We start from the raw sequence: 22,282 nt of genomic DNA, 5'->3' as shown, positions 1-22,282 counted from the left end.
GGGAGGAAGAGGCGAAAGAGGGGATATGAAGAATGAGAGGGGGACTGGAGGAAGAGGGAAAGAGAGAAAGAGGAAGAAATGAAGAGAAATAAATAAATAGAAGTAAATAAATAGAAAGGTAAGAAAAATGATAGGAATGAGAGGGGACAAAAAGTAAGAGGGGATGGAGAAGGGAAGGGAGATAAGAAGAGGGAGTGATACTTTAGCAAGGAAAGAATAAGTATAGAGAAAAGAAATGAAAGGAATGGCAAAATGTAGGCCTTATAATAATTATTATAGAAACGAAACACAGCCCCCCACCCACATAGGCCTAACACTAACAGCACTATAGGCAGCCATTCGATGATGTCAATGCCTTTATGCGTTACGTATTTAAAACGCCCAGTCAGATGTATTTTACACCTGCCAAGCACAAGTCACCCAATTTCGAAAATTGGACGTTAAATGTACACTCAGCGCTCAAATCGGACACAATAGAACAATAGACCTTTCAGTGCGTTTGTTTTATCGTTCCTTTTTCGTTGTATAGAGTGTATGCAATAAACCCAAGCGGAACGAGAGTTGCTAAGTAACCGCTACCCGAACCATAAACACATGCATCATCAGACAACAAGTGTTCAATTTCCCCATAGCTTCCCACGTTGTACACATGTCAGTCGAATTTGGCGGTGTTGGTTTGTTTGTCCTCCAAGTTATAGCATTGTTCACTTTGTGTTGAACATTGTACGTGGGCCTCACTGTAATAACTCAAAGATAACTGTGATCATCATTTCAAGAGGTCACTCTCCCGATTAAGCTAAACAACCTATGTGGAGGAATTTTATGCATGAGCAATCACATCAATGACATAGTAATGAATACCCTCTATAGAGTAACTCAATCCATTCAATCAAATGTTGTCATGAACCTATTTGATCGTCGTGCATTTTTTAGGTGTGTGAGACGAACTGTCGCGGGCGACAAGTCTTTCAATTCGCGTAAGTGTCCTTGCCTATGCTTCAGTGGTCATAGGAGGTATATCATTTTATTCAAGGGGGGGGTGTTATTGTATGAATTTAACTGTGTGTGGTCTGTGGCTGTCAATTCTATAGAAACATCAGTGAGAGAGTGCAAGCTTCAATAATCCTGGTCAATAGAATTATGGGAAAGACATCTCTTGAGGTGATTTCTATTTTATTAATTCAGTTTATTTGTAATATTATTGATGGTGCGTTTTCATTTGCACATGATTCCGTTTTTACAAATGTAATTATTGACCTGATGGTGACGCTGTGCTTCAATCTATTTGGAGAGGATACACTTTATATCCATATAAGATTGCCGCAGTGAGTCGTTTAGTCTTCTCCTCCCCCCATTACACCGGACATGGTCAAACAAAAAATCAGTCGCGACATCTATGCCAAACATGTTGCCGGTTGAGATACTATAGAGGCGGCACTATAGCTTGCCTAGCTGGTGCCCAGAGTAAATCGTCCCGCCCAGCAAACACAAGAATGTTTTTTTAAACGTAGTAAAATATGTTATAAACGCGTTTTAATAACATTTAAATGACGTATGGATTATGCCATGTGTATTTTTTAAACGTTTTAAAATAGAAAAGAATACAACATTTTAAACAGTTTTGTCAAAATGTAATATTGTCAAATATTTTTGGCATTTTTTAAGCAAAATATTCTGTCCACACTTAATAACATTATGTTATGTATGAATGTTTTGAAGTAAGTTTTCAAAAATGTTTTTAATATTATTTCAACGCTTTATAGCTTTATTTACCCGTTATATAACCCGACATTTAAATGTTTTCTGTAAAACGTTTTGTGTTGCTGGGCCGTTTCCAATAAAAACAAATACCGTAACTTTGCAATAGTACTTCAAACCTACATGGAAAGGCAGCCCCGGAAGAAACGTAACGTTGTGATTCATCCCTATTACAGTGAATGTAATCCGGAATTTAAGAAGTGCAAGAAATTTCGGGTCACATACACTACCCTACAATCAGTTGTGGTGGTTATTGAAAAGCTTGCTTCTTCTTAATTTAACATTATGGTCCTCTTGAAATTACCATAATGTATTGTTATGTGATTGTTTATGACATTAGTTATTCAAACAAATTATGTGGAACTTTTTGCATTTGGATATGGCAGTCATGTCCATGATCACTGAATACTGGTGGATACTTATTGACCTTTTTGGTAAATCTCTTAAGCCTTTGAGGGTAAACCTGAGATGTCGTCACACCATGCGCACGTCGTTACTGCGCATTTCAAAGCCATGAAGTAACGATGTTTTTGTTAAACGATGCGCATATCGGCGTGAAATCAAATGACGACATCTGAGGTCTTCCCTCAAAGGTGTTTCACAGAGCGCATTATCGAATCGCGCACGTAAAGTTACAGGTTCAAAGTTACTCAAATTTGTTCAAAATCCACACTATCGTGATCCGCTAGCAATAAGGATTCAGAAAAAAAACCCATACTTTGACTTTTATATGACATACGGTTATGGAGTTATAGCAAAAAGATGACATTGGGATGTCATAGGTCTCATTTTCCCCACAGGAAGGCGAAAATGAAATTTGCTCTGATTTTGATGAAAATGGTCTCAAGTTCTTTGTCTTGTTGCAAGAAATCAGAGAAATAAAATACACTTAATTACCTAGGGCGCTTTCTGATCCCGGTAACACAACAATTGCCAAAGGTCAAAGGGACTCAATATAGAACTACTGCTGATAAGCATCCTGAAATAGGTGGCTCTTCAGGAGCTTCTTAAACTGTTCAAAAGTACAATTTTTGATTTGACCTGGTAGTTTATTCCACAATCTGGGAGCATAGGCAGCAAAAGCTCAGTCACCAAAAGAAACACATTGTGTTCTGGGCTCAACAAGAGAGGAACCACCTGAGCATGTTGATCTAAGCTGCCTGTGCGTAACTCGAATTTGAAGCATATCAATGATGTCGGGTGGAGCTTGACTGCGAAGTGCTGTAGTCGAGGGATTGGTTAAAATTATGTTCCTTCTGTGAGTAAAATTAGCCTTTGGGGCTGGGCTCCGCAAGAAAAAAAAGCACTATTCCTCGGGCTCATAGTTTTGACCAGAATCTGTTATGGCAGCATAATAGGGGATGGGCTCAGTTTTATTCCATTTTAAGTGGTGAAATTTGAAAGTGAAATTCAAATTCGAACCACACGCCTTTTGTCTATAGTTTTGCCCCCCCCCCCTTTAAAATCAAAATGAAACCACAAAAATCAAAACATGTTAATGTACTCGGTACAAAATAGGTTACAATCAAGTCAATCTTATAATACACAAATTACACTCAATTTTAAATAAAACATTGTGAAATACCAGTTTATTAGTTCTTTATTATTATTTATTCTGGCCATAATCTTATCATCTCATTTGTTTCTTCTCTACTGGAAATTGGGATATTCCTATTGAAACCACACATCCCTTTGAAACACGTGACCTTTAATCTGCTATAGGTAAATTTCAAATGGAGTTACCTATCTAGGTAACCCCGTTTGAAATCCACACTCTCTGTGTGGAAGATTAACCTCGATTATTGTCTATTGTTTTCCTATGGTAGAATCGGAGGTAGAGTGATATCATTACATGTGATATCAACCGCTTCTGCGAGGAAGCAATTATGTTGCCTCCAACCAAGATTGGCGCAGTCTGCAAGCTTAGTCTCCTCCCCAGTACACACGACATTGTCAAGGAATATATCAGTCAAGCCCTCACTCCCATAGAAGTTGTCTGATGCATAACCTTCAGCGGCGGTAAAACCTAGCTGACGGCATGCCACATTAGCTTCCCGAAGTGTGAATCCGTCATCGCAAACCTGGCCCCACTGACCGTCGTAGAATACTTCAAGACGACCTACATTTTTGGCGGTACCCTTAGCGAGCCTCAAATCACCATTTTCCCCTGTGAAACAAAGAAAAGAACAAATGTATGCCTATTTAACTCATGCCCTCTGCGAAATTTGTTGACGATTGTTAAGTGGGATTGACGAAGAATTCAAATCTCACAGTTACACTTTTGCGTCTTGTGGTTCTTGAGTAATGATGTAAAGCGTGTCAAACGACACATATCTCAAAAACCGCAAAACATTAAGACTTTTTGCATGTTTTGCATTTTAATTTTTAGACGAAACATTTCCCGTTCTCCTTATCTTCCATTTAAATATTACGCGTTCCTCCTGGCGCGGCCCTCTCCTCCCTTAATTCATGAAACTTCTTCTTTTAAAACTTCGTATTTCACCCTCTTTCCTGGCTATTAAATCTGATTTTGCATCGCCCTAAAATACCCCCTGGCAAAAAAAATAATAATAATAAGTCTTACATTCTCTGCATCTGACTCCCACATCCTCACTGTGTCCACAGTTGTCCGTTCCGACGTTTGCGTGTTCACAAAACTCGATACCATCCTCCTTCCCATTACACTCTACGTTATCAAACAATATCGGCATCTCTTCGGCACCGTTAGTAATTTCTGATGACGCCAAAATCTCGATGGCGTCCTTGTATCCTAGTCTTTTACAAATGACGTCGGCGTCAAGTTTATCCCAAAGATCGTCACACACTGTACCCCATTGACCATCCACGTACACTTCTACACGGCCGTTATTTGGGCTGGTACCGTCTCGCAATCGCACTGCTAGAGGTAGAATCTCTGATTCTGAGGTTTGATATAAAAACAAATCATTTGCTGAGTTTGGTATCTTAAGGGCTCTGTAACTTACATTTGCCGAGTCTTTTTCTAGTGAGATCTTAGATCACATCAGACACACAAACTCCATTCTGAATACAAGACATGTCCTTCTGATCAAATAATTAAGATTTTTTTAAAGACACGATATAATATAGTTGTATAGCAAATTTTGACAATCAACAGTCCACACCATAATTATGCTTTATTACTTTAGCTTGTTAGCTCTCTTCGGGAATAAGTAGAATAAAATTAGGAAGAGAAAATATAACTAACTTTAGGAAGAAGATAATCTCAGCTACAAATATACATTTTGTTAGCGCCCGATTGTTCACAAAATTGGCCAAAACTACATGACAGCTTTAACGTGTCTCAAGTGGCTTTAGGTCCGAAAAGAAAAGAAGAAAAGTAAGGAAGGAAAATTGAAAGAAGAGGAGAGGAGAGGAGAGGAGAGGAGGGGAGGGGGGGGAGGGGAGAGGAGGGGAAAGTAGAGGAGAGGAGGGAAGGGAAGGGAGATAAGAGAAGAGAAGAGAAGATAAGATAAGAGAAGATAAGATAAGATAAGATAAGATAAGATAAGATAAGAGAAGAGAAGAGAAGAGAAGAGAAGAGAAGAGAAGAGAAGAGAAGAGAAGAGAAGAGAAGAGAAGAGAAGAGAAGAGAAGAGAAGAGAAGAGAAGAGAAGAGAAGAGGTAAATAGGAAAGGCCTGGACAGAAATGAAAAAGACAAGTAAATTTAAATGAAATAGAGAAATGAATATTTAACAAGCAAACATAATAAACTAACCTGGATAGCATATCACCCCTGCGTCTTCAGAATGGGAACAATCACTGACACCCCATCCGCGATTTACACAACTAGCAATGGTAGCTTCTGTGCCCTCACATGCAACATTATCAAGAAGGATATCACCTGTACCTTGTCCAAAAGCACCTACAGCAACAAATTTACATTAAACTTAACTTGGTCAAGATTACACCATAGTTTGGTAATAAATATTATATGAGTTTTAGGACACGCAAAATATGTCATTATGATTTTTGTTTCCGCGCAAGTAGTATTCTTTAAAGTACGTGTTCAGCATACCGATTAATAAAAGATTATTAAGAACAATCCCTTTACAATCTCCAAAGTCTATTGAGTGATTCTCTTAATGCCAGTATAGCGACCACGCAAAGACGGCTTTGTACTGTACTAACATCGATAGTATTTTAATACGGATCAGTCACAGATATAATGGATTATTCATATAAATAACGCAATAATCACGTGCCCAGGATCCCACTCGGATCATAGGGAACGTCAAAATGGTTCTAACATCTACAAAAAGGTAAACACCTACACAAATTGACAACTGTCAACCACACTTATCATAAGTTTGATCATGTTCACGTAGTAATTTTAACGTAAAAAAGAATTTTCACACTTTCTTTGCCAATATCTCAAAATCAATATTAGCGACATCCGACTCATTTCTCTTGATCATGTCACATTAATGACTTTCGGGGAAACGAACAGTCAGGTATTTTACCTGCAGTTATTGCCGCCTTTGCTCCAGCGTAACCTAACATACGACAGATCACTGTAGCGTCTTTGATACCCCAGTCATCGTCGCAGATGGTACCGGTGACTCCGTCTTTTGTGATTTCAACCCTTCCCTCAAATGGTGTGGTGCCTCCTACCAGCTGAACTTCTACTGTAGGTCCTGTGTCAACAAAACAAAACAAAAGCAAACACTGTTATTTTTTTGCAGATATCCATTACAAAATAAGCGTACTGCATCCGTTCTTCATTATTTTGTACCTTCCGGTAAGTTATACACGCGTTTGACTTCAAGCGCGAATAAACAATAGTTAACGTTTAAAAGTAACCATGTCATATTGAATGAAATCTGTGACATTAGTCAACTCTCGCGTCCATTTTCAAAGATGTTTTACGATACTAAGTTTTTACAATATTATTCCAAAGAATCTGACAACAAATACCTGTCATTCCAGGATCGCAGAGAACGCCGGCATCTTCGCTATGGCCACAATTATTTACACCATATCCACTATGCATGCAATATCCGAGGGCGCTTTCCTCTCCGCTGCACGTCACATCGTCCAACAAAATATCTCCGCTTCCCTCGCCATATTGTGCAGCTGTGCTAATCGAAATGGCGCCATTTTCAAATCCAAGTTGTTTGCATACAACATTTCCATTTTCAATTGACCAACTGTCGTCACACACTGTGCCCCACGCACCATCATAGTATACTTCAACTCGACCCTCGTTCGTACCTTCCTCGCCATTTGCATTGATAAGACGAAGACGTGGTGGTTCTAGCGAATGTAAAAACAGAGTGCAAATGCAAATCAGAACCGTTATTAGGTGGTAAACTATTATCTTTTCGTATTTGAGGAAGGTGTCTGGCTTATTATTTCTAAACGTGGAATATTATACAGAATTGCACCTGTTGTTTAATGTTCTTCCACAACATTTGGTTTTCATGAGCTTGTTCCAGTGGCAGCGGAAGCATTAAAATTTGGGTGGGGGAGCACTTACTGCGTTTATCGTGCTAAAAGTAAACATACACAGGGCGATTTCCACCCGGTAGATGGAGCATTGTTATTATATTTTTATTTCTTCTTCTCGGAATATTTCATGGAGGAGGTCGGCACGGTTGTTTGAAAGCGTGTAAAACTACATAATTTTTAAGAAAAGGAAAACACTGATGGCGCTATTTATCTTAAATCGTGTTTTCATCTTAACAAAGGTTAGACACTGGAATAATGGTATTAAAACATGAGAAAAAGAGTAACAAATAGTAACGAAATTAAAACAAAAACTTTTTCATGAAATGTTAGGAATAACTAATATTATTTGGCAAAATTTAATTTAAGATACATGTAAATAGCGCCCCATATTGCACACAATTATACAGTTTATAGATTAAAAAATACCACAAAAAAGCAGAAAAAGATCAGTTAGTTGAAACATAAATGAAAATCTATGTTAAAAAGAGCTGGAAATACATGTACAAATTAGTGCGATACTTGTTGGTATTGTCCAGGTCTAGAACTAAATATTATTATGTTTTGTTAACAATATAATACATGATCACATCAAACAACCATGTGTCCCCCACATAAAATAAATTACCAGAAAGAGGGGCGTTATCACATCGTCCGCCCACCTGTGACGTAGCCAAAGGGAGGGAGGGGGGCAGCTGACCTTTGTGAGAAGTCTTGCCACCCTCTTGGGATACTGGTCTCCCTGATATGTTAGATTTGTAGCCTTTTTTGTATTTGTAGCCCCCTTAAAAGTTGGTCCCCCCCTGCCCCCTATTTGCACACCATCTGAAAAAGTGCTGGCTACGCGACTGCCGCCCCTTATGCCTTATACGACAATGTACTATTTTAAGACCAGCTAGCTATCAGTATACCTTCTTCTGCAGTGAAGCAAATAACACCGACATCTTCTGAGTGTCCGCAGTTGTGAACGTTCCATCCCGGATTCGAGCAGTTTACCAACCTCATTTCTGTTCCATCACAATCAACTTCATCCAACAGGATTGGTCCAGTTCCCACTGGCACCGACCCACCTAGGGTTGCTCTTTTGGCTCCTGGGAAACCAAGATCCCTGCAAACCACCTGTGCATCAAAGAAGCCCCAGTTGTCATCACAAATGGTACCCCATTCGCCTTGGTAAAATATTTCAACTCTACCTTCGGCATCATTTAGTCCATCCATCAAACGAACTGTGCCTTCTGGAATTTGTTCTATATTGGTTTAAAACCGGACAAAAGGTACATAATATGGTTGTCAATATAGGTAAATATCAGAGCTCTAAGTGTATGGTAAAACTCATAATTTACAGTCTGAAACGTCACACTTTACATGATGCGATTATTTTATTTTCCATTCTTTTACCAGTTTTTTGTTTAGTTAAACCTGTAATCCGACTGTTTTCCTTATTAGCGTTTATTAAATATAAAATACTTTTGAGTGTATTTTTGATTCGTTTCGGTTACACAATCCTCTGATATAAATCTTTGTGGTTGGTAATCATTCAAATTGTTATAATTAAATTAATAATGGAGAATGTGTATTATGTTACTGATTATCTGTATTTAATTGATATATTAAAGAATATTTTATACCAGTATCGTCCAGGCATGTGACTTGAATATCTTCACTGTGTCCACAATTAGTGGACCCGAGTCCGTTATGTTGACAGTCCATGATATGTTCTTCTGTGCCAGCACAGTTGATATTATCAAGCCAGATGGGGCCGCTACCGACCTCTGTTGTTGTTTCCCACCTAATATTACGATTAAAAGATACTAAAAAACAAAACATACAACAAAAATTACTGATCGATTCTGTTTTATTTTGTGTATGGTAACTTTCATAAATTTCATTGAAGTTAGCAACTATTTTAAACTATTTGGTAGTTCACAACATTTTGCGAATGGAGGTGAGCTTTTGGCAAAAATTCATTTCATAGCGAGTGAGTTGAAGAATTCAAACATCCCAGATAAAGTTTTGTATATAGGTCCTGTGGTTCTTGAATTTTGTTGTAAAGAGGGCTAAAACGTACATAACTCATTAACAACAATAAATCAAGTACGTTTTCAAAGTACGTTTGTAGAATGAACAATTGCAAAACATCAAAGTGTTATTTTTCAATAATATATTGATTAAGATAACGAAAATTTATTTTTTGGGTTGCTTCGACCAACAATACATCGTGTACCCTTAAACATATCCATAGCCAGTTCCTTAGTGTGTTACTGCAGGTCTTACAACACGATTCAAAGAAACACGCACGGATATGAAGTTATAGCGTAAAATAGATTAATTTAATGCCACTCAGTTTCAGTAAAAAGAAACCCCAGAAACTGGTGAAAATATCCTGAAGAAGCACGTGATTTACCCCCCCCCCCCCCCAAATAAACACCGGGCGAGATGGCTCTCGGCCGGGAGATACGATCGGCGAGGGTTCCAGCCTTAAGCTTGCCTTAGGTGAAAATTCTCTTCCCTCCCAAAAAGTTCCTATATGGTCGGGAATCCTTCAATTAAGTCCAGTTTCATCACAGAATTGATTTGATTGTAGAATTTCTACTCGCCCCCATACACTGCTTAGCACGTGCAGATATATGTAGTGTATGTGCGACGTCCGTGATTCGGAAGTCATGTAAAGCCGTTAGTCCCGTGTTCAGGAGGATTCACCCCTGTGCACGTGTCAGAGCTATTCTAAAAGAGAAGGAGGACCATCTCCGGTTCTGATATCTGCACTCAATCCTCTAGGTTCAAGAGGAAAAGATGGGCGCGAAACAACGTAAATCCAGTAGAACTAGAACCAGTGAGTGTGACAGCAACAATGATGTTGTGATATTTACATGATTTGACCCTGTTACAAATAATACATATATCACAAATTCCAAAAAAAGTATTACTCTAAGTAGTCCATAGATCATTTTACCTGTATCCCAGAATGCACAAGTGAATTCAGACATTCAAATACGATTGGTGGAAATGGAGAATGAAATTTAGGGTATATAAAGCTTATATGTGACCCGGCAGCACAAACGAGCCGTAAATTCCCTAAATTGTATTCTGAGTTATGGTGTAAAATGTGTACGAAGGTCGTATTCATCGGTCACTAAAGCTGGCGGCGACATCTGTCTTATTTTGATAGTCACAACACCAATCAATAATCCTATTATTGAAGTGGATAATAAGCTTCTACCTTAGATGGCCGAGCTTTTAATAACTCTGGTCTTTGTTTGCTTTTGCTAAATCCTTTTCAAGTGGTGGGTTATTTGTATAGGTATGCATAACCAACAATTAACAATGAGAGAACCTTCTTAAACCTCGTTGACTTGGGGATGATTTGAAATGACCGCCAATTATGACTGTTTGATATTTATTGCCAGCAATGTGGAAAAAGAGACACACATAGAAACGAAAAAGCTATAATAATTTTGTTGAAGGAGCAAAGTTTAACTAACCATAACTCCGCTTCTGGATTCGTTTGAAGTCAAATGATATACCATTTTTAAGTTTATGATGTTTATTTTTTAAACAGGAAATAAAACAAAATTGACCGGGGGAGGAATTTACGGCTCATTCGCCGTGGACGGTCACATATTTTGTAACTCTTGATGGTGACAGTGCGTGAAACGAAAGGAGCAACTCAGTGGTCTATAATATCAAAAAAGCACACCTGATATAGTTAGAGTATCCAAGTTGGCGACAGATAACAACGGCATCTTCATCACCAAAGTCGTCATCACACATTGTACCCCATTCACCATCGATATTGATCTCAACTCTTCCTTCATTGCTGGAGGCACCACCACTCAAACGAACTTCATATTCGCCGTCTTTTGGGAAAAACAAAAAGGTAGAAGTATTTACTTACATGAGCCCTTTGATCCAATGACAACAGGTTACTATATCACATTCCAGAAGATTACAAGTCCAAATGTTAGTTATTAAGCAGCAAAAACATAACCAATTATTAATCATGTGGTATATTCCCAAACGAATAGTATCCACGTATCTCTTTTGTATGTACACACCTAATATTGCTATAACTATTCCAATTGGTTGAAAACCTTCAACAAGAACGCGTCCCCTACACTTTACTTTTTGTTAAATATAAATTATTGTTATTTAGATTTTTGGAATAACGATAATATCCCAGTAGATTACCTGGAATACATTGTACACCAATGTTCTCAGAAGGACCACAATTATTCACGCCCCACGGATTTCTATCACAATCAACTAAGGTCTCTTCGCTGCCAACACATTCAACATTATCCATCCAAATGGGTAATTCTTCAGAAGCAGGCTCGGCCGTGAAGGATTTATTTACAAATCGCTGGCCAAGTTGTTTGCAAGCTACTACGGAGTCTGCGTGTCCCCAACCATCATCGCAAATTGTACCCCACTCGTTGTCATGGTAAATCTCGAGGCGACCATCTTGTTCGGAAATGCGTAGGGATCCTTCCTCTCCGTCAGAGACTGCAATGTACATTGTTAAGCTTAGTTGTCAGTACTGAATATTAATCAATGTTGAAGTCACAAATTGTAGATTTTGAGCCATTTTCATCAAAATTTGAAGAAATTTCTTGTTTTGGCACATGTGGATTTTAAATGTTGACCTTTGCTTTTTTTGCTCATAATCCCGGAACGATAAGCCGCTGATAGGTCAAACTTTAGTTGTTCTTACCTAAGAAATATGTTGGAATTTGTTTTGGTAAAATTTGAGTAAGTTGAATTTTAAAACCTGTATAAACTTTGCCCTTGGAATTGAGGGTTTCCAAAAATGGCTAACGTTGTCTACCGTACTTTTCCTTATCATATTAAAGTCACACACAAGGAGAGCATATACCAATTATGTTGCAATTATTATTAGGATCGTGCAGGAACCCATTACGGCCAAACAACCATTTCCTATACATTTTTTACTTCTTGCACGATTGTAATATTTACCAAGTATAACAATAAGTATGTTTAATCTGCGTTTGCAGGAGACAAAATATTAGAAAACTAGTGTCACTGTTAAAACACTGTTTTTTGAGGTCAACTGAACTGTAAGTTGCTTAAACCATTTCAACAACTCGTTCAGTTACCGTAAAACTTCATCTACAAGCATTTATAGTGTGTTTAATGAAAGTTTACTTAATACGAACCAGCCGTAACTATGCCAAAACATTACATTGGTCTTACAATAGTATTGGTTTGTATATGCTTGTACATGTAACTTATTTGCTCAAACTCAATAATGTTTGTCGGTGGATGGCGACTGGATTGATTAAGCTCTCATCATGAGCATTATATATGCTTGTAGACGAGGTTTTACGGTATTTTAGATAGTATTTTAATAGTGTGGTTTATTACGATCGGAAATTTCTTGTCAATGCAAGATGCCAGTCACATTGTGATCTCGGACACAAGATATGCCAAAAGATGATTCAAGAAGGATTGCGTTATATTACGAGAATCGTGGGCATAGCATATCATTTCAGTGTTTCCTTCATTTGTTTTTTCGTAAGCACTTGATAAGAATCGCTTAAAAATGAAAGGGAACGACAACGTAACGACCACATATACTTACTATCACAAGGTCGTGGAGAACCTATGTCACAGTACTCCCACCTTGGTCCTTCAATAGTGAAGCACCAAGCTCCTTCTGGTTCATTATCAGGGTTTCTGCAGTAATTATGATCTCCCAAGCCATACCCTGGATAGTTTTCTACTGTTCTGTCATGCTCATTTGGTTCCTGTTCAGTCCACTTCTGACATGTGTTACCGTATTTAGTAGTGGCTACTGTACCGCGGTAATCCCTTGCCTTGGAATCAGAGAAGCATTCGTTGTCTGCTTCTGAAGTGATGAATATTCAAAATTATTTGATTAATTGAGCAAGGTTCTACATCGCTATCGGTGCCCCATATGACATGTATGAGATGGGATCAATGTAACTATAACGACAATATACATAATGTTAACTAAACACCTCAAAAGAAATAAGTCCCCCTCTGAACATGTCGTCATAACATCGTAAGGTTTCATTTTGTACCAACAAAACTAACTTTGAAATAATTATATGACTGTTTACTAAGTGCTGTGTGAAAATGAGAGATTTCCATGACTTCAGAGCTGAATGAGCTTAAATTGAAGGCAAAAACTGCCCTTTTCAAAAGTCACAAAGTAGGCCTATGCTTGTCACAAAAGTTGATTCATGGCTTGTTACTAATGGAAAACCCCATGTGTTTGAGTGCAGTTTAAAATCCTCACCAAGTGAACATTTACTGAAATGTGTATCGATTCTTGATCATTCAGCCATGCAAATCCCCTTGGTGCAGAGTTCAGCACAGTGAGTTGTAAGATGGTCAGTTCCATTCCTTGTCCCAATACGCCTTGCAGTTAACAAGCATAGGCCTACTTTGTGACTTTTGAAAGGGGCACTTTTTGTCTTCAATTTAGGCTCATTCAGCCCTGAAGTCATGGAAATCTCTCATTTTCACACAGCACTTAGTAAACAGTCATATAATTATTTCAAAGTTAGTTATGTTGGTACAAAACGAAACCTTACGATGTTATGACGACATGTTCAGAGGGGGACTTATTTCTTTTGAGGTGTTTATTATGGCATTACTGTGGGAAACTATGCTATGTTTATCAAGTTTTTTCTTTCCGGACTTAGCAACAATGGAGTCTCTTAATTTAGGTCAAAAAGTCTTTACCATCATCACACTTTTCTATTCTTACCTTCAGCAAGGCAAACAACTACGACGTTTTCCCATGCTGCACAGTCGTGTACACCTAACCCCCTATGTGGACAGCTGAGTATATTATCTTCATCACCGACACATTCCAACTCGTCCAGCCAAATTCTGCTGCTTCTAAACAATTCGTCCTCAGCGCTCCACCAACTATGAAACACATAAATCAGCAAAGTGATCTAACGGTTATGCTGGTTTCATACTGTCATGTCGCTTTTCGCTGCGCATTGCAGAAAAACGGATACAATAAAGGCTTATCATTGGCTAATACATCAAGCCACTTGACGCAGCAGGAAAGTCGGACAGTAGCATAAAGTAGGACAAAGTATTTTGTCCATGGGCAAGATCCTTTATCTAACGTGCCCCAAATCCACCCAGGTGTAAAACGGGGAGCTGGTTAGGGATAAGCATCATGTGATATCCTAGTCGCAGCAGAAAATTATGATATTTATCTATTAAGGGGATAAATACATTTTCATTCATATATTTAATTGGTTAAAAGCGTGGACATTTATCTTCAAAAACTAAATAGTATTCACAGCTAGATTAATTACAATAATGATGATAAGTTAACATTAATATTACTCAAGATTCCCAAGAAAGTTGTATTTCTAACCGTGGGGTCACGAAAACATGAACATAAAGAATTGCTCATATTGTTATGCTACAGAACCTTTTTACGAAACAGTTATAATTACAGCACTTTTTTAGCAGTTTCTGTTTAGTCACAGCCCTATTATTACCTTTCAACACCAGAGTATCCTAGTTGTCTGCAAACGACAGCAGCATCGTTGTCATCAAAATTGTCGTCACAGATAGCTCCCCATTTACCGTCATAATATAGTTCAACTATTCCTGCGTTTGGAGCGGAATCCTCGGTCAGACGTAGTTGGGAGTCACTGGCTGCAGATTTTAATATACAAGCAAAATTCAAATTATTAAGTGATCATTGTAAATTATTAAAATAAATTTAATTTAGATTGAGCAGGAATCCAGTTCATGTCCATACAAGCCCAAATGGAAACAATAAGGTCTTAGAAAAAAAGCGGGTTGTCTTTACTGCTTTTATGTTATTTGTAAATCATTTTATTTTAGTAGCTTCTCTGGCCGTATCGCGGCCTAATTTTCTGTTATTTGATTTTAATGTAAAGCAGAAAAAAGGAAACTAATCAAAATATGCAAGGAATGTTGCGCTTAAATGTGAATTTTAAAAGCTACCCGCGTGGTCTCCTCCGGCGGATCTCTTTTGTTTTTCATTTTATACATTATCATTTAATATTATAATACAAACATAAAAAATCACAAACGCTTTAGACAAATACTTTAATTTCAAATGGTCTTACCATCCAGACAAGTCACTGATATATCTTCATAATGCCCACAGTTTTGATCCCCCCATTCATTTCTTGTACATTCAGCCAATGTATTCTCTGTTCCTGTACACTCAACGTTATCCAACCAAATAGGACGTGGGATATCACCAGTAATGTCCGTATCCACGGTTTTGGTTTGATTGACGAAGGTGAAGTTCAGCTGGCGGCAAGCAACTAAAGAATTGGGATAGGTCCATAAGTCGTCGCAAATAGTGCCATAAACACCATCATGATATATTTCAAGGCGGTTGTCCACTGGTGAGATTTGGAGAGAGCCTTCACCTGAACGAAAGATTTATACAAAATTACTTAGTCAATTTACAATAAATCTTGGCCGAGAAATTGGAATAATTGATGTTATATCCGATTCATAACCTCATGAATATATGTATTATGTGTGATCCAATTAAAACAGATTATTTGCACTGAACGCGAACGCAGTTTGGAGTCATTAATATCTCACAATTGACCTCAAAGTGCGTATCACACGCTTATAAAAGACCTCCGCGTGTGACGTATTTGTTGACAGCACATTGCTACATGCATTTGCTCAGTTAATTGGGGCCCCGAACATGGATAATATTTGGCGAATCTTGACAGCGGTAAATACAAAATGGCGATCGCCTTCAGAAAACAAAAACAAACGATAGCGAAACACAAATACACACAAAATGTACTCAAATAAGGGTCCTTTCACAAAAATATCATTAGCCATGTCTCCCATTTGAAACAGATATTCTTTGAATGATCATTACGATTACTCAGATTAATATTTTTCTTAAATGATTGATTTCTTCGTAATTTTGATTAAAATTAATCGGCGCCTAAACGAAATTCCAAGAACGAAGGCGTTTTGAAATTTTCTTCATCATGGATGACGATATTACAGCGGAATCTGTGGATGTGCTGCCAGGTTTCAACCTCACTTCTAATTCCTTATGGGATACAGTACTACCAGATGACATCACAGATGACCTCATATTTCAGCTGGATACTATAGAGGCCGAAGAACAAGCGCGAGTACCTGCAGCACCAGCAGCAGAAACGCCGGCAAAACTCCCCACGGATAGCCGGCCTAGCCCCGTGAGACCGAAGCGCTTCGCCTCAACAACGGAGGCAGAGCTACAACGTCTTGAGCAAGCAAGACATGCGAAAAAGACAGTTGATAGCACTGCTTGGGCAGTCCGCCTATTCAAAGGTAAACAACAGATCAATGACACAAGGTTTTTAAGTTTCATATAATTTATTTACCTTACAAATTATGCATGCCATTCCCAGAAATATTCCACATGTTGTTCCCTCTCGATCGAGTCATAGTCAGTATTTTGTTTACATGTACAATGTAGTCTGCGCTGAGCAGCACGTACGCGATACGCGCATATACACATGCATGACCTGGTACAATATCTCACATCTGATACACAACCATTTGTTATTGTACAAATGTATCTTTACATCATACTTCGGGGAGGGGTTCACTTTCAAAGGAATTTCCTCAATCAGTATCAGCATAGATCAGCTAAAATGGTATCAGTGATCACGCTGATCTTTTTTTTTTATACTGATATTGTGGCCAAAACACCAGAACACATTACTTCGTATTTCATGTTCGTGCATTATAAAAAATAATACCAGCAACCATCATAAAAAAACACATGTAAATTAATATTATCTTCAGAAGAGGGTCATGATTTAATATAGGGGGGGGGGGTCATAGAATTTTTACACCAAAATATGGGATCGTATTTTTTTAATTGATTTAAATCAAAATAATGCATCATCACTTTATACACAGAAAGAGGGGTCGTAAAAATTTTCCACACAACAGAGTGAGAGGGTACAATAATTTCAGTCCACAATAGGGGGATTAAAATAATTGACATCGATATTCACGACCTCAGTCGACCTTCTAAAGAAAATGTGAGCAACAGCAACAACAACAACAACAACAACAACAACAACAACAACAACAACAACAACAACAACCACAACCACCACCACCACCAGAACTACAACAGAACAAGAACAAGAACAACAACAACAACAACAACAACAACAACAACAACAACAACAACAACAACAACAACAACAACAATCAATCAATAAAATTACAATTAATTTGTCATACCCGATGACCCCTCTTTTTTTAGTTGCGGCTACCCAATGACCCCCTTTTTTTGGTTGCGGCTACCCAATGACCCCTTTTTTTCTAGAACAGCATCATCAAAATGCAACAAAAAATGCTGTTTAGTCATGAAAATATATGAATGAACCCCCAAATAATAGTAATTGGACTTAATAGTGGTCATAATACACCTATTTGGTAAGTTTTCTTTTGTTTCTTATTTATTGTTGTACAGATTGGTGTAAGGAAAGCAACCTGCCGCAAGATTTTGAAAAGCTGCCAGTAGCAGAATTGGCAACATTATTGCGGAAATTTTATGGAGAAGTGCGCAAGACAAATGGAGATCCCTATTCTAAATCAAGTTTATGCAATATCAGATCGGGCATCCAGAGGCACATCTCATCGCCACCATTTCAAAGAACAATCAACATTATGCACAATGAGGAGTTTAGCAATGCCAACAATGTATTTGACGGCTCTCTCAAGAAAATGAAAAGAGAGGGGCATGATATAACCAAGTCACATGCAGCAATCTCCGAAGAAGATCTAGACAAGCTGTTCGCTGGCGACACACTCTCAACCAAGAACCCAGTTTCACTACAACGTCTGGTGTTCTTTAGCCTGCAATTCATGTTTTGCAGGCGGGGCAGGGAGGGCCTGAGGGATTTAAATAAAGATTCCTTCAAGTGTGAAGTAGACGGGTCGGGAATTGAGTATCTAACTCCAACGTGTAATGAACATGAGAAGAATCATCCAGCCACAGTAAATGAGCAATACAATCGCAAGAAGAAACTGTATGCGACAAATGACGCACAATGTCCAGTACAGGCATACAAACTGTACCTCTCTAAACTCCATCCCAAATGTCATGCTCTCTATCAGCAACCCAAGAAGAATGCTAACTCTCATGACCCAATTTGGTACAACAATTGCCCTCTGGGGCATAATACAATAGGCAATACCATGAAAGAAATCTCACTGGATGCCAAGTTGTCCCAGATATATACCAACCACTCAATAAGAGCTACCGCCATCAGGGTCCTGAATGCTGCTGGTGTGTCAGACCGTATCATCTGCAGTCTTTCAGGTCATCGGAACATCAACAGCTTAAGATCTTACTGCAGTGATGCGTCTGATTCCCAGAAACGGGAGATGTCAGAGGCCTTACATGTATCTAAATTCAGTAGAAAGCAGGCACCTCACACCATATCAGCACCTCCAGACACACCTTCAAATCAACAACCCAATATAGCACCATCTGTTAGGATGCCACAACCAATGCCAAACAGGATGCCGCAACCAGTGCCAAACAGGATGCCGCGACCAGTGCCATACAGGATGCCGCAACAAGTGCCATACAGGATGCCGCAACAAGTACCATCTAACAGCAGCAGAATGCCAGTATATCAACCACCAATTGCAGGCCAGATTGTTCAAAGACAGAGTCCTACAACCTTGACAACCGCTCAAACTACAGGCACAGCTACGGCTACAGCATCTGCAAATGTCCTGAATATGGTGGCGCCTCAACAGCAGGGTTTCCCAACCTTATTTACAGGATGCAGTTTTGAGGGTGCAACTATGAACTTTTATTTCAATAATTAATGGAGACCAGTATTAAAGAGCTTGAAGTACGGCAGGTATAAAAGACTGATCACTGATTGCTGATTACTGATTGCTGATCACTGATTACTGATTGCTGATCACTGACTACTGATTGACCAGTTGCTGATTACTGAACGGTTACCTGATTACTGATTGATCAGGAGCTGATTACTGATTGTTCAGTCACTGACCACTGATTGCTGATCGTTCAGTAGCTGATTACTGAATGGTTACCTGATTACTGTAAAAGACTGATCAGTCTTTCACTGAACGCTGTACGCGTATATGAAATACCGCACTAAACGACCGGTCAATATTTATGAGGGGGAAGTCTCGGTGGGCGGGGAATCCGAATTTTTTTGGTTATAGGGGATAGGGGGATGCTACGTTTTGAATGGAAACTTGAGCAGACATGAGGGGGCAACAGCATGCGGATATGAGACAGCGGGACACATGACATCTCGTCCCGTAACAGGAAAAAACGACGGGCCACGTGGGCACGGGACAACGGAGGGGGGGGGTAAACACGGGATGACTTTGAAAATAAGACGGGACGGTTTAAAGCATGACATTTGAATATTGATTTTTTTTCCTATACATTCCATTTTATCTGTGAATTGGTTTAGTTTATTACATGATTTATTGCACTTGAAACACCAAAATGTGATGTGGTGGTGCAGACAGTGGCGTAACTACGGGGGGGGGCAGAGGGGGCAACATGCCCCTGGCGCTACCCTTAGAGGGGGCGCCACTTGACCAATTCGGCATCGATTCTGCGCCCCTTCAAGCGATGAAAGTCAAAATTTTCGCGCGCATTTCAGCAAAAATCAATTGAAAGAACATTTTAAGACCGATATTCAACGGAATCATCTCACAATGGCGAGTCGCCTGCCCGGTCGCCAGCCTGCGGTCGCCTGTAAGTGATGGACTGGTGGTATACGTGCATGGGAAAACATCTATGCCTCGACTCCTCCATACGCCCAGCTGCAAACCGACCGAATATGGCAAGCCATTGTGGTCAAAGTGTTTGCTGTTTGTTGGTTTAAACCATGGACCCTTTAATGCTCACTCTATCCTGGTTGTGCTCTTTTTAGTTCAATGTCTTGTTTCAAGGACTCCAATGGAAACGTGTCTTTTTTTAAGGGGACAATTTAGAAATTTAACTCATTTTACACATGTTTTAGGGTTTTCTCACATTTAATTTCTTTGAAATTTCAGTTTCAATTTGCTTTTATTTGAAAGAAATTGAACATTCGGTACTCATTTTATGATTCATTTTCACAGACATAGACGTGGACAATATAAATTGAAATTACTTGTAATATTTTCCTATACTAATGCATGCAATTGTTTTTGTAATTTATTGTTTTTAGGAGGCAACTGTGACACATTTGTAGTTTAAACTGGTTATTAAAGCTATTTTATTTAAGAAAAACATGTTTTTATTTATCTTTTGTATTGTTTCAAATATAATTTGGATTTCTAATAGTCCAGTCAATCTAACCGAATAAGTGGTGTCACTCACCACTAATTGCAACAGAATTTTTTTCACTTTTATACATTTTAGAGATGTCCCCTGAACATCATACCAAAAATATACTAAAATATACTTGGTGGAAAGGTAGTTTTTGGCGGGAAAAGGTCATACAGGGGTCAAATTTCAAAATTGCTTTAATCTTTTTAAAAACTATACCAAAGCATTCCTCTAGTCTTAAGGATTCAGAAAAGTATAGTTTGTCATAGCTGTGATGTACCATTCTCAAGTTATAAGCAAAAAGGTCAAAGGTCAAATTTTGGGCTCCACGTGGGTCAACTTCGAAAAAATGCTCCGATTTCCTTAAAAATGGTCTCAATGTGTTCGTCCTTTAAAAACTCTCCAAAATAAGAATAGTTTGCCATATCTTGGATGTTTCGTTACCTAGGTAGCAGGGTAAAAGAGGTCATTGACCATTGAACTCTATTGACCCCGACCTAGTTTTCGATGTTACGCATGTAATTAATAACCTAAACAGTGCAAATATTCTTTAATTAATTAATTAAATGAATTATGTTTGCAAGCCGAACAATTTGAGACCATTTTGGTTCAAATCAGACAATTTTAGTTTTTTGACCTCTGTTGAACCCAACATTTGCACCTTTGACCTTTTCGGTTATAACTCAAGAACCGTACATCACAGATATGGCAAACTATATTTTTTTCTGAATCCTTATGACTAGAGGAATAATTTGGTATAATTTTTAAAATGATTGGAGCGATTTTGAAATTTGACCCCTGTATGACCTTTTCCCGCCAAAAACTACCTTTCCACCAAGTATATTTTAGTATACTTTTTGTATGCTGTTCAGGGACATCTCTGACATTCATAGCAGTGAAAAAATTCTGTTGCAATTAGTGGTGAGTCAAAACCCACTTTGACTGGACTATAATGACTAATTTGCATATTCAATATTTCTAAACTTCAATTTTAGCCAATTGTTTCGCGTCATTTTAAACCTTGCAAGCAGGTTTTTAGTGATCTAAAAACGGTAGTCGCGTCATATTTGTTTTTCCTCAAAACTTTCAGTTCCATCAAGTTACACCATCCCACCAATTTTGCAGCCTTTCGTAACTTTCCTTTAGAAAAACTCTTTTACGAGTTCAGATAGGCCTATTAGATTTTGCACAGAGGCGTTGTTGTATACACACGCGTTGTGATAATATCACAACGTGTTGAGCTGATAACCAATAGAATTGAATAAGATCTGTATGATGCATCCCGATTTGATAAATTAGGATTGTAGGCCTATTCCACGATTCATTACGAGCATTCAGCGCGCGGCGGGTTAGCCGTAATATCCTCGATTTGCATAATTGCATCACTGAGGTACCGGGTTCGAGCATTTTGCATTTGGTTTCCACTCTATATAGGCCTACTCGCTGCCGCAGGAGTTCGGCAGTGGCGTAGCGTGGGTCATCCGACGTGGGGTACATGTCTTTTTTAAGGGGACAATTTACAAAGAACCCAATTGAAACCCAATGGGGTTCCTTGTCGAACCAAAAAAAGTTCTGTAGCCAAGAAAAAGGTTCTTTGTAGAACCTTAAGCTTGATGAACCTTTAAGGAATCTTAAAGAAAGAACCCTCAAAAGGTTCTTAGTAGAACAGAAAGAAATGTTCTTTATCCAAGAAAATGATTTTTTAGTACCAA

The 22,282-nt window shown here is 38.5% G+C and overlaps 1 protein-coding gene across 1 annotated transcript; it reads right to left on the bottom strand.

Annotated features, from left to right (window-relative positions):
* Positions 1-3,384: 3,384 nt before the first annotated feature.
* On the bottom strand, positions 3,385-16,081 carry LOC140143413 (scavenger receptor cysteine-rich domain-containing protein DMBT1-like). Its single transcript, XM_072165272.1, has 14 exons — positions 16,012-16,081; positions 15,337-15,648; positions 14,737-14,896; positions 13,980-14,143; positions 12,825-13,091; positions 11,414-11,728; positions 10,923-11,082; positions 8,854-9,014; positions 8,137-8,472; positions 6,695-7,033; positions 6,241-6,414; positions 5,496-5,642; positions 4,343-4,678; positions 3,385-3,925 (listed from the first exon to the last, which is right to left on the bottom strand). Exons 1-14 carry the CDS (start codon positions 16,079-16,081, stop codon positions 3,576-3,578), a joined length of 3,291 nt encoding a protein of 1,096 aa, XP_072021373.1. The 3' UTR covers positions 3,385-3,575.
* Positions 16,082-22,282: the final 6,201 nt, after the last annotated feature.

The sequence above is a fragment of the Amphiura filiformis genome, chromosome 2 (genome assembly GCF_039555335.1).
Source record: "Amphiura filiformis chromosome 2, Afil_fr2py, whole genome shotgun sequence".
Lineage (NCBI taxonomy): Eukaryota > Metazoa > Echinodermata > Ophiuroidea > Amphilepidida > Amphiuridae > Amphiura > Amphiura filiformis.
The sequence above is the reverse complement of the archived record's forward strand: the minus strand, read 5'-3'. Positions and strand labels throughout refer to the sequence as shown.